Source organism: Crassostrea angulata, chromosome 9, assembly GCF_025612915.1.
Source record: "Crassostrea angulata isolate pt1a10 chromosome 9, ASM2561291v2, whole genome shotgun sequence".
Classification (NCBI taxonomy): Eukaryota; Metazoa; Mollusca; class Bivalvia; order Ostreida; family Ostreidae; genus Magallana; species Magallana angulata.
Genome location: NC_069119.1, coordinates 16,025,055 through 16,038,951, shown reverse-complemented (window position 1 = coordinate 16,038,951; position 13,897 = coordinate 16,025,055). Strand labels below are relative to the sequence as shown.

At 33.1% G+C, this 13,897-nt stretch overlaps 1 protein-coding gene across 2 annotated transcripts; it reads left to right on the top strand.

The window, feature by feature from the left end:
• The first annotated feature begins 224 nt into the window (after positions 1-224).
• LOC128164253 (uncharacterized) lies at positions 225-12,091 on the top strand. 2 transcript variants are annotated; one of them, XM_052828021.1, is made up of 10 exons: positions 225-362; positions 909-1,009; positions 2,842-3,010; positions 3,748-3,907; positions 4,291-4,512; positions 4,726-4,903; positions 5,917-6,195; positions 7,038-7,163; positions 9,250-9,365; positions 10,655-12,091. In XM_052828021.1, exons 2-10 carry the CDS (start codon positions 910-912, stop codon positions 11,000-11,002), a joined length of 1,698 nt encoding a protein of 565 aa, XP_052683981.1. In that variant the 5' UTR covers positions 225-362; position 909; the 3' UTR covers positions 11,003-12,091. The 2 variants fall into 2 exon arrangements, with proteins under 2 accessions (XP_052683981.1, XP_052683982.1); XM_052828022.1 differs by having other exon boundaries at positions 268-362; positions 889-1,009.
• The last annotated feature ends 1,806 nt before the right edge of the window (positions 12,092-13,897 follow it).

Sequence of the window (13,897 nt, the reverse complement as noted above, 5' to 3'; positions counted from 1 at the left end):
ATTATAACAAACCTAATCAACCGCAAAATAGCTGAGGCCTAAAAGGGGAGAAATCATAGAAATTTACGGAAATTTGAAATTAAATGTAAAAATATAACACTAGAATTTGAATTTTCATTCATTAAATTTGACCAAATTTGAATATGTTTCTTGTACATTGAAAATAAGAAACATTATATTTGAAATATTCAAATTAACCCCCTGGGATCCCCACCAGTTAATCAGTCTCTATTTTAGCACTATACCCTTAATAACTATTTGCTACTACCATATTGTTTCAACACGTGCGCTATAGTTAACTGCGGAATTATTAAATAAATCACAAAGGATAAAATCGAATATAGGAATACATCGAACGCAAGGTAAGAGCAATCAATATTCATTTAATAACAATCAATATTCATCTAATAACATACAACAAATAAAACATGTTTAATCGATGATAAATACGATCATTTTGATTAAATATCAGATCATTTGATCGAACAAATCTGATTTTAATCATTGTTGTTCTGAAGCTTTTAGATCAACTTTATCATTTGTCAAAAGACGTAAAACAATCTATATGATGAATATATGATTAGTTTTTCACTTGATAATCGAATTTCTATAAAAGAGGTATAAACACATGATATACCGGTATTTAGTTTCTGATTCTCCCAAACGGTAATCATCATCATCATTATCATCATCATCATCATCATCATCATCATTATACGCATTCGTTATCATGAGAGAGAGAGAGAGAGAGAGAGAGAGAGAGAGAGAGAGAGAGAATGAATGAATGAATGAATGAATGAATGAACGAATGAATTATTTTTGTATCACTTCTGCGACTGCTTGTTTCCATGTATATCGGGTAGTTTCAAACTTTGATGTAACTGACAGATTCTCCCTCATAATTCAAGCATGCGCGGCCTGGCAGTGACTGTGGCCGCTGTATCGGTGTTGTACCTGTCAATGGTTCTGGGTGCTGATTACAAGACTCTGGACGTGGATAACTTAATGCGTAAGTATACAACTATACAATTACGTTGCTTGAAGGGGGAAGGTGCGGGGCGGGGGGGGGGGGGGGGGGTGGGTGGGGGGGGGGTTAAGGTGTTGGCACACAAATATTTGTGGTCTCAGTCATTTTCTTACATTTTTTTTTCAGCACACAAATAGATGCATAATTGTATAGATGTATAACACATTCTTTATGCAATTTTTTTACCCCCCATCATACATGTACACTTTTCACTCACTCATTCACCAAACACACACACTCTCTCTCTCTCTCTCTCTCTCTCTCTCTCTCTCTCTCTCTCTCTCTCTCATATCGTAATTGACTTATATATATATATAATCCAAAAATCAAAAATTTTTCAAAAGATGACCAACATTTTTCTAATTCAGAAACCCGAAATTTTTAAATGCTACGTATTTTTCTATTTTGTATTTAAAACTTATATTTATAATAATGCAGTAGTTCATCAAAATTTGGAATATTTTTTTTTCTACTTCTTTAGGCTGATTTTTTTAACCCTACCCCCTCTCTCAACACATTTTTCTCTGAACAGACATGATTAAATAATAAAATAAGTAGAAGCTGAAACATGTTATAATTTTGCATTCGAATACGCGATCTTTTCTGCTCAGTGAATAATTTGTGAATTTTATAGTAAGAAATAACATTTTGTGCAGGCTTAAGTAAGAATTGAGACATCTATAATTTTTACAGGCTCAAATGATAAATAACAGTTTTGGGGGTTAGAGCAGACTCAATTAATCCCTACATTGGTCAAATGTCAATGAAGTACTGTTTACAATTGTACATTTGTATAAAAACCTGAATACACGAAAATTGGTATCTAACGAATATTGACGAAACAGAGTGTATGAAAGTTGATATTAATTTAACTAAACAATGAAATTGAAAGCAGTTTAAAAAAAAATAAATAAAAGGAATGCGTATGTTGTTTTAAAACCGGTTTGAACTGGATCGTAAAGATTTTTGAAATAATTTTGTCAGTTTCTATTTTAATTCAAATAGTGTTTTAAAATCAGATGAGAAAAAGACTTTAAATTAGTGAACGAAATATTTAAAACATTATGCATCAGAAAAAATGACCCATTAAATTGTCAGCTTAATTATTTGATGGAGTTTTCATTTAAGGTGGAATAACACATCATCACAAAATGGCTGTCCTCTGACCGAAACGACATTTCGTTTTATCAAAAGGATTTTATCGACATTTAACTTACTCCATTGTCGAGTAGTTAAAGTGTCGGGCTTGTGATCCGTACATCCCGAGTTCGAATCCAACAGGGGATTATGTTGTTACTTAGTGAATTGAATGTTTTAGATATCAATTTTTATCCCAAAACTGCAAATTTTTCGCTTATTTGACATATGTACAGTTTATTTAAAGCAATATGAGCTGCAATTTTCATGTTGAATTTATTGTTGACGAAAATGTTATTTTCTACTAAAATGACAGAAATATTATGGTTTTTAAACATCTTTTAGCCATATTTTTGTGTTAAAGGCCGTTAAGAAGCCTTAATTAATTGGAGCAAAATTGAATTATTGTCGTCCTTTACAAAAATTGATTTGCTATATATTCCTTAGAAGAGAAATCTTTCCTCTGACAAAAATTTATGATTTTTTCAAACCTTATTTATCATAAAAGTTTAAGTTATATGCAGACTTATCATACTAGCAGCTTTTTCCAGCAAAATAAAATTCCAAAAAATACAGCTCATATTGCTTTAACATTATATATTTCATAATCAAATATTTACTGTTAGTTTGAGTGACCTTATTAAAATGTGTTATTCCACCTTAATTTTTTTCTCCAGTTCTGAATGTAGCGGTGAAGGGACGACTTGTTAACAAAATGACAGCTGCGATCGAAGAAGCACAGAGAACACGGCACGGTCTAGCAGAGAGCGTCAAAGACTGTCTTGTAAAAGCTTCGGCCGGTCACGTGGTATGCCGTGAGTGTGTTCGAAACCTCTGTGAGAAACGGTAAGATGTCTACTTTTAATAGTACTATATTCTGTCCCAAGATATTTATACAGCACATTTTCTTGAATTATACTACAGTATTCGATTTTTAAGAACATCAAATGGTGAAAACGATAGTTTTCCATTACTGATAAGGAAACAATCTCAAGATAACTTCTTAAATTGTATTGTCCCCTATATCTTGTGACGAGAATTTTGCATTTCAAACAACATGACAACAACCCGGATGATAACATTGAAAATTTGTGATAGGTGTTCCAATTTACATGTAATCTCAAACGGAAAGAAATGTCAAGTTTTTCACAGGACTGGAGTCGGATGTTTTATCAATAATGAGCTAAAAAAATAATATAGTCCATACTACCCCCCCCCCCTCAAACACAGAAAGAAAATTATATGTCTAAATGCATAAAAGAGATCTGTACATAAGATAAGTTTGCTGTATCATTTTCAACAGATGACTGTTAAGATTACTAGCATAGCAGCTGAAAATGAAAAAAAAAATTACGTAGGGTTACCACGCTAACACTCCATTATTTAACTTCATTTAGACTGCCAAGAAAGCCCCCTCCCACCCCCCAAAAAAATTTATCAGCCAAAACATCAGTATTAACAGAAGAAAATAAAATAAGGGTGGGTCGGTTATTATTCATATCTTGTGCTGTTGTGCTAAGATTGTCTCCTATTATACAGACTCCGAAGTGTAGCTGGAAAAGAATTCATTTCTTCTATTTTAGAACGCTGCAGTGCAATGGTAATATAACCAATGTAGAAACTATATTGAAACGAGAGGAAGAAACCCCGATTCCAGAAGTCAAAATGGTTGAACCGGATGTAAAGTTGGCTGAATCGGTGATAGAAATGTCAAAAACAGCGGCCAACGACATAGTGCAAGACGTAAGGTTATCATTAAACATTACATATTAAAACAGAAAGTTTTCCATGCAGGGAGGGGGTTCCGAGGAATGATGTTGTTTGCCGGGGAGGGGGGGGGGGGGCGAGGCCAACTTTACAATTTGAATTTTTCAAGTTTTCCCAGGCGGTGGACCCCGATACCATTACCCCTTTCGACCCCCACCCCGATCCGCGCATGAACATTTTTTTTTTAATTATGAAATTAAAAAGAGAAGATTTTTTTTTAACTAAATGAATAAAAGTCCGTGGAATCATGAAAATACTTTTTCACCAATTCATGTGGATGTAATTCATGTATTTACTTGTAATTAAATAGAATATACGGTAGGCTGCGTATATGTTAATATGCGTAAATTCTATATTAGGTACCGCAAACACTACAGGACCAAGGCCATAACATCGTGGAGAAAGCCGAAACAGAGTCCAAACTAGAGACGCTCAGGCGCACTATCGGAGAAGGCTTCAACAAGGCCTTGGACACCATTCCAAAACTGATTCCCCAAGTTAAAGATGCGTTCATTACCATGGAAACACAAATGTCTGATCCTCAGACCATTGATCGACTGGCTAACGACGCCGCTCAGCAGGTAAATAATGTATGATTTGTAGAATGTACAGCATGCTGTATATATACAGGGCGGTATTGGCCCTCGTTATAATTTCGCCTCTTTCTCAGTCATCGGGCGATTTTGAGACTGGGCGAATATAAAAGCCATTTTTAGATTATAAATATCTTCAAATATTGTAATTAATATTATATAGATAAAAAAGGTCTTTTTTTTACCCCTCCTTTTATACAGGTTGCCACAGCAATGCAAGGAAAACAGGAAGTGGAGCACCAGTTGAATCGCCAGATGAACGTACTGCATCAAAACATTCCTCAGATCATGAACACGGTCAATGCGCATGTCTCCAACATCATGTCGTCTGTTTCCTCTTTCATGAAGTCGGCAGTTACTAAAATTTCCCAGATAGAAGGTTAATATATTTCATCAAGTTAAGAACACAAGAACGGTTTTGTCACATTTAGATTTATTTACTAATCTATTTGACAGTTCTGTATAATTATACATATAGGAAAATACTTAATATCTAGGATATTTCGAAATTTCTATACTAAATAGTAGTTTATAGCTTAAATAATCATGTCTAAACATTTATGATAGATCTAATGCCAATCTTATCCCCCTGATACAAATAAATAAGACACCAAAGTACTAATTCGATGCGATTTCAATTGTATGAATCAATTTTTCCGAACCCATCCTATTTCATTTTGTTGTCTCAAACTGTCACGAACTTCTTGTAAACATGTAATCTTTCTTCACGTTTTCAATTTGGTATAAGATAATAATCTGATATTATATAAATAGTGCCTGTTTGGGAGGGTAACAGTTGAAATTGACACCCCGAGAAAACCATTGTCAACCGACGCGAAGCGGAGGTTGACAATGGTTTTCGAGGGGTGTCAATTTCAACTGTTATCCTCCCAAACAGGCACTATTTATTTTGTTATACTGAATGTCTTTTTTAAATTTTTAAGAAAATTTTACTGCTTTTATATAGGAATAACGTGAATTCTACAGCGAACCGTACGCGCATAATTTTCGCGCATGTAATATTTTTTAATGTTACCCGTTGCCAAGTGCGTTGCTAACGCTGAGGGTAATAGTAAATATTATTAACTGCGTCTTAACCAATCAGATTTCAGTATTTAACATGAAAGTATAACAATATATATTAGTACCAGGATCGTGTTGTAATCTATAAATGTCTTTATCAGGAATCATGAGTATTAATATGAGAAAAAAAATTAGCTTCTTAATTCTTGATAGGTACTCATTTGAAGCTGACTTTGATATACGCTGTTGAAATATTTAATGAAATACCGTGTTGCGTTCAACACAAATTTATCCTCATGGAATGATCTTTAATAATAATAATATATATGTGATTTTACGATAATATGCTTAATGTCTTTTAATTTTTAGGTGGCGAAGACCTCGTCAAGGTTTTCAACATTCCAAATTCCGATAAACAATGGTCTTCATCCATTGTCTCGTTACACGTCATGAAACCGGACGGGGAAGTGACGTCATGGAGTAATCGTCAAAACCAGTTACTAGCACAGGAAGGTTCATTCAGTCAGAATCACGTCGCTTCCGGTCAATTTAATCAGATCCCGGGTGGTCCACAGATGTCGCAAATTCCGACGACAAATCTCAGGGAGTTCCCCACGGCCCAGCCAAACATCCCCACCCAAGCACGATGTATGTATTTGAATATATAAAAATGAATCATAGCAATGTTTAAACGTTCACTTACGAAATACTTTAGAAAACAACAATGTTAAAAAGTTCACCGAGATATGAACTTGGTTGGTCGGGTGATGTTTATTATTTATATTTACGTTTGAAAAAGTAAGATAGTTTAGAATTATGAACATTTAACAGTGTTTTGATGTTTTTATAATGCAACTGGCAAATCTAAGCTATAAAGGCGATGGTCAAACCTCTTGACCTGTTAAAAAGTACACTTAAGAAATAAACAACAGGTTAAAAGTTTAGCTGGATATATTTAGGTTTGCAAATATGTTTCCCTAAATAAAAATCAAAAACGTTCATTTCCGTGTGAACTTTTCAATGACGTCACGATGATTATCGCAGGCGCTTACTGTTCGATGCTTGCATTATTGTAAACATATAAACACGGTTTTGTTAATAATTCGGAACAAGTTGCCTATCTCAAAATATAATGTAAGTAATAAACATCAATGTTAAAAAGTTCACGGGGCTTCACAGGATTTGATCACGTGAACTTTTTAACATGCTGTTTATACTGAAATTTTTTGTATGTTCGTAAAAGGAAAGATACTTGCAAATGAAAACATTGGGTAAATATTGGGTATTTAATTTGGATTGTCACGTGATTAAATAGAGTGAAGCAGGTGAACTTTTATTTTTGAGAAATATTTACGTTCGAGAAATTCAAAATTCTAAAAAAAAAGTTGAGATAGAAATAAACTACTCATTGTAGTAAATATATTGACATAAGTCTTCTTTATATACAAATACGGCTTAAATCTGCAACAAATTGTTTAAAATTTTTTCAGGGCGATTGCAAAGAAGTTCTAATGACGTCAGCTGTGATGACATAGATAAAGACCCAAAAGAGGCTTGTGAAAACTATCATTTCCGGTGTCAGGCATGCGCAAACGATACGATTCTTTTGCAACATAGTAAGACATTTACACACGTATTTTACATATACACATGTAGACAGTTCAACACCATCATTGATGACTAAGATCTGGTAATAACTTACAACATACACTATTAGATCTTTGGTCCCAGGTCGTTTCAAAATTTCATTAGGAATTATATGTTGTTGATGTAACATATCGCAGTTTTGTAACAGTATAATATTTTAAAAATCGAATATAATTAAACAAATTTTCACAAGTCTATAGTTCATTAATTATATTTTTCTTTTCCACACAAATTTATAAATTTCAAATACAATTACAAAGTGTTATCATATATCGACTTCGTACCATGATCAAAATGTGAAATACTGCATGTGGATTCATAAATATTCGTTGATTACCAATTTTTTTGGATTTTTGTTTTCAGTTTTTAGTTGTTCAACGGAATTGAAAGTTTATAAACATGTACTATTTTTAAGTACCAAAAAGTACCTACGGAATTATTGTCCAGTGGCCCTTTTCACTAAAAATCTTACGACTAAAGACAATTATTTCCTTTTCTATAAAAAGTATACGCTGTAAAATATCACAAAAACTCTTATTTTAATTCTACTTTTAACAATATTGTAAATGATATTTTAGAAAAAAATGAATATCTCTTTTAAACGAAAACTTACATGGTTGTGAATTTTTTTTATCTTAGTCCTAAGATTTTTTGTGAAAAGGGCCACTGGAATTTACATATCCTGGTAACTGCGATTTTCGCTTAGTCCATGAAAATTGATTCCCGCGAATTGGAATTAAGGTGGCTCTATACACCCACAGTTTATTCCAATTTTCAATAGAAGACCACAAAACATATACTTATCAAATATTAAAATGACGATAGGGATACTATAGGTATTTTTAAAGAATTTTTTAATGTTTTTTCGTGTTTTTGTAAAATATTTTTTAAAAAGCCAGCTATCAACAAATTGAGAGAAATTATTTTGTCATATGATGGATATTTCCTTCGGACACATAAAAAAAAATATAACACTTCTTAACATTCAAAAATGTTATTATTGCAATTTTTTTAGTATTTCCCCAAAACATATTTTTTCATATTTTCTTACTCTGTTGACAAATCATCTGAAAAAGTTGCTTGATGTTATAAGAAAATGTATTTTAATAAATGTGAAATAAAAAATTGAATGAAAACAATTGCAAATAAACACAAAAAATATTTTAAATTTTATTTGGTATGAAAGTTCCTCATGTAAGGGTTATCGTTCCTAAGTCCCAAGGCCCAAACACCTTGGGGACTTTTCATTTCTGAGTTGAAGAAAATTTCCTAAATATAATGTTGGAATGATAAATACATGCATATTTCATTATAGACTTTGCCCTGTATAAGTGAATATATTCGCTTTAGTGCAAATCTAAGTCAAATAAATAAAGGGGAACATTGACTAGGCTAATAGGATTTATGTATCCCAACCTGAGAGAAATTCAAAGCAACCCTCTCATCCCCGTTAGGTGTCGATATTAATGTGCATTAAAGTATATTATAATTGAAATATTTTCACCTGTTTAGAATTTTCTTTCACGGTATTCAACCAAAAAAATACGTTTTAGAAATTTTTGGAAAGTTAAAAAATTTATTGTTCTCAGCGGGAATCGAACTCATGACCTACTGGTTTGAAGTGAACCCACTAACCCACTGCGCTACGGTGTAACATATCGATGATGCTAAAGAAACTCTTTAAAAATTTATACTTGATTTTATTGTTTATTTCCATAAATAATACCACACAACGTGAAGGTGTCACATACCACATTACTTGTAAGTAATGAATTTTCCAATTATCAAATTAAATCTATCCATTTAACAATTTTTTCAAAATAGCGGTTCCCATACAATTCACCTCAGTTTAAATCAGCCAGTACCGGAAATGCATGTTTCCAGATTTACTTTTTTGCGTACTGCGTCATCAAAAAGTGGTGTATAGAGCCACCTTAAACCACTGTAAAGGCACAGTCTGAACATCGCTCGGCCTTTTCCGTCAAGTCGAGAACTTGACGGAAAAGGCCGAGCAATGTTTCTGATTGTATAAAGGCAATGCTGCTTTGTATACAGGTTGCGGAAAGACGGCGCTGAAAAAGATGGTGGACATAAAGATGCTGGATATGAGAACGGCCATGTACGTGACAGTGTACACGAAGTACGTTCGAAGCGGCCTGGTCGTGCAACAGGTGAGATGAACGTCACAGTAATGCGTGCTGTATACAGGGTTATGTTTTGCCCCGTCTTGAATTATAGACCACACAAAGTTGTGTTTAAAGAGATACAATTTGAGACAAAGGAATTCGGCCAGTCTTTACTAAATTCGCCCGCGCTGACAACGAGGGCGCCCGGCGAAAAGCAGCGAAAATAAAACGGGCACGAATTTTTCCAAGAATAGACTCTGAGTATTTCATGCGCTTCTAATAACATTACAACATCTGGCCCCTGCCCCTTTTATTTTTTATATATATATATAGTACATGTACACATTCGTAACACGTTAAAAAATTTCTGTAATGGTACATGCTATATATTTCACACGCTGTAGTATCCTGCATTAGGGAGAGGGCGATATACAGTATATTCGTTTTTTTCGCGTGTCACAAAATTTGCGAAAATGGGGAAAATATAAAGCATTTTTGATTTCCGACAGTCATTTTCTGTGCGATTTTAAAAGTGTCCTACAGATATAATGCAGGATGTAATTTCTGTGTATTCAGTTATTTGCAATTTAAAAAAGGTCGTGAAAAAAGCGAAAATTAGATCATCGCGAAAATTCCCAGACATACGGTAAGTTACAGAACGTGTCATGCCAAATCCCACATTGATTATCAGTACAATAAAATATAATCAAATCAATCAAATCATGCGTCACAAGCTCAATTCATTAACATCCTGTTTTAACGGGGTAGGACACTGGATAATGAACTGTGTACCAGGAAATATTAAATTTAAGACTGGGCGATTTCAAATGTTTCCTAATTATGTCTCTTTAAGCACAACTGCTTCTGGGCGAATTTAAGACGGGGCGAAACTGTTTGCAATTGTAGAATATAGAATGTTAAACTACCGAATCATAGCTACATGTACATGTTTCATGGTCATTGTCATCGTTAATACAGTTGTATAATAAATATAATAAATTCTCCAGTTGTGATCTATTTCTCACCATTTATACTTCACAATGATTACTTTACATAAAATACATTTTTCACATTGCTCTGAGATCCACGTAAAATCCTTATGCCCTCTATCTCTTTCATAGATGTTTAAAAATATATGTTTTTAAAATATATGTTTATATTTTCTGTTCTTCTGAGTGTACATTGAAGAGGAATATTAATTAAAGACATTTTTCGTATGTATACGCAACATAAGTATACAGTTTTAAAATCAATTTACGTTATATTTATTACACAAAAATGAAAATTATAAATCATTAGTATGCAAATAAAATGACGTCACTATGTTTTTGTAGGTGAAGTTCGATGAAGATAGTTACGATTCAGTCAAAAGCGTATACAGATCTGCGTTCATTACTGCAAAAATTGGACAGAAAATAATCACCTATGAAACATCAGCTTTACCGACATTCACTGACTTAACGACTTCCGGTGGTGAGATCGGCGAAGAATTGTGGGAAATCATGAACAACGAAGACGAATTCGAGCCTGGCTATTTTGTGAAATCCTTTGAAAACGAACTTGCAGGAGCTTTCATGCTTCGGCATCCTTCGGCGAACTCCGGCAGTGTGCAGTCATCCGTAAACTCGGTAGTATTCACCGTGACGGGACTTATATTATACTTCGGATTCCTTGTCCTGTGACAAGAATTGATTTTCTTTCTATACACAGGTGTTTAAGAACAGGACCCCCCCCCCTGATAGTTGACTCCCCTTCTAATAAAAGTTTCTTTAATGTCATGAAAACAACATGTACCCTTCCTAAATGTATCTGAAAATTAACGGAAAATAACGATTTATGTAAAACGCCCCAAAATTGCATGTAAAAAGAAAATGATATAAAGGTATTCCACTCCGCTAGGTAACTGTGACGGAAGTAAATATCTTTCGGTCACTACGATGACATATGAGAAAATCAGTTTACATATATATATTGGCACGCAAAAAGACTCCTCAGATTTTATGCTTCAAGGATGTACATTACGTCACTGAAAGCTCTTGAATTCCATCCTAGTACCTAGCTTGTCTTCAAAAAACTCATTTGACATGGTAAAGTAGACTAACAGAGGAACACACGTTCAGTTTAAAAGAATTATGAGAATAAGATAAAACCGTATATCCGGTTTTTTTTGCGTGTCACAAAATTTTTGAAAATGGGGGAAATATGTAGCATTTTTAATTTGCGTCAGTCATTTTTTGCGATTTTAAAAGTTTCTTATGGAAAATGTTACAGGATATAATTTCTGCGTATTCAATATTTGAAGAGTTGAAATAGCTGAAATAGTTCGCGAAAACAAAAAGAGGAACGAAAATTGGATAATCGCGAAAATTACCGAATATATGGTATCAACCCGTGCTAGTTGGATACATATGGCGGATACATGTTTATTAATCCAAAAATGACGAATGGGAAGTTATGTGAACAAACGTACCTGAGTGGCATAGATGTGCCTTTTCTCTTTTTATATGCAAATTTAGGGAGGGGGTACATAATTCGATTATTATCTGTTCATTTTCAGATATGACTTTAGTGGAATTTCTATCAAAAGGAGAGTCAACTACCCCGGGGGTCTAAATCGGGAGATGGGGGTGGGGGTTGTCCTGTCCTCAAGCACCTGTACGTGTGTTTCTATAGACATGCTCACGGTTTCATGTATTGTTAAGTAAAATTTTTGTTTGGATTTTTTTAAAATCCTGTATAATAAATCGTTGGATTTTTTTTCACTTTTGAAAGCTTCTGTGTCTCGTTATTAGGAGACAAACATTTAGGCCAAGCCGTCACCACCATTTTCAAATCACTCAACTCAGCTGAATTCCTTAAAGATAACGCTTAAGAACTCAGAATGAAAACAAAAATCAATGATGGCAAAAAACCACCTATTGTATGCCATATATACCTTTCATTGTAGTGTTATTTTCCACATTCAAAAAATAATAGGTCAATGACCTACTCTTTGAGTAAGTGGCCTTTGAATAATTTTTGGAAAATTTGAAAAAAAAATCCTTACACAATTTTACACTATAAATTTAGATTTTCTTAAGATCGGTACCTACTCGAGTGACGTCATCATTGATAGTTTTGCATACATTGTATCGAAAATATATGTACTGTGTAATTATCATTACGGATTAAACACATAATTATTGTATAGACCCTGAGATAACTGGGGTTATTGTGAGCAAGCTCACAATTGATACCCCCGCTAAAAAAATCATCACTCAAGTATTTAGAAAATAATAGATGCTTTATTTTCTCATAGTGACATTGAACTTGCACAAAATAAATGACTAACGCTCAAATCAGGACATATTTACAGGTCGTGTCACATAAAATTAATATTTAGATTCTCATCCTGATTTGCAAACAATATGGGGAGGGTGGGAGGATTTCATTTTTATTTTAAAAATATCTATTTCTATTTCACCGTCCATGTTCTAATAAGGAAGGAGTCTTCTCGTTATCAAACATACTTCTTATAAAAAGAAATTCATGAGTTTTTGACACAGTCAAACGAATCATATAACCAAATGATTCTATCAGTTTAATCAAATTTGACCTTTTGGTTTTCGCATAAAGGTCATGTCAAGATCACTACCTTTTTCCTCAACATAAAGGATGATAAAAATAAATGTAGTTCTGTAGACAGTTGTTTAAGATTTGAAGATTCTATTCTTCAATGAAATGATAGAATATCAGAATGTCTATCAGCTAACTACTAAATTGGAATAAATATTTATACTAAAATTGATATTGCTAAGCCCGCATTTCCTCTAATTTTCTTCAATTTTGAAGAAATTTTGATTATTTTATTATTCTTCCAATAATGAAATATTTCTGATTTTTATGTGTTATGAAGACTTTATTTAAAGCTATAAATTGGCAGAAAATCTAATATATTGACCATTTAATAAGAGAGAAAAACTGATTTTAGTAATTTTTTCACAAAAATCAATGTATAGATTAGGCGCTTTAAAAAGCTTATACAAATGTAATTTGATAGGCAAACCATATTTTAAAAACATATTGTGAAACACAAGTATCATATCATTAGCTCTCATTAGTAAAAAAAAATACAACATTAATGTTATTGTTTTTAAATGCTAAAACAGACTCATTAATCTAAAGCAATTCCGAATTGCGAAAGATGTGATAATTTCCTACGCCAATATCACGCCAAAAATATGGTCCTTGTTAGATTCTAGACATTTTTTCCATGCCAAGATGTATGATAGTAAAAAAGAAATAAAATTGTACTATTTTAATTTCCTTTCATCTTGGTTTAATGAACAATTAATCAAATTTACGTTTGACAACTCAAAAACCAGACAAGGCTCCTTCCTTAATAACTGCTCTATTTTCTAAATTTGTTAATGCTAATATGAGTATACAAACCAATTTGTATTTTTCCAATTCCATTTTATTAAGGTCTTCCGTTTCCAACGGAAGACCTTATAGTTTTCGTACGATTTCTTATTATTAGGGTCTTCCGTTTCCAACGGAAGACCCTCTTGTTTTTCTTCGGTTTCTTTTTATTATTA

What these genes read in the sequence shown, in the direction of transcription:
- LOC128164253 (XM_052828021.1), top strand. Translation starts at nt 910, where the DNA reads ATGCGCGGCCTGGCAGTGACTGTGGCCGCTGTATCGGTGTTGTACCTG. An exon ending in GGACGTGGATAACTTAATGC is followed by an intron (nt 1,010 to 2,841) that starts GTAAGTATACAA and finishes TTTTTTCTCCAG; the next exon opens with TTCTGAATGTAGCGGTGAAG. An exon ending in TAAAATTTCCCAGATAGAAG is followed by an intron (nt 4,904 to 5,916) that starts GTTAATATATTT and finishes TTTAATTTTTAG; the next exon opens with GTGGCGAAGACCTCGTCAAG.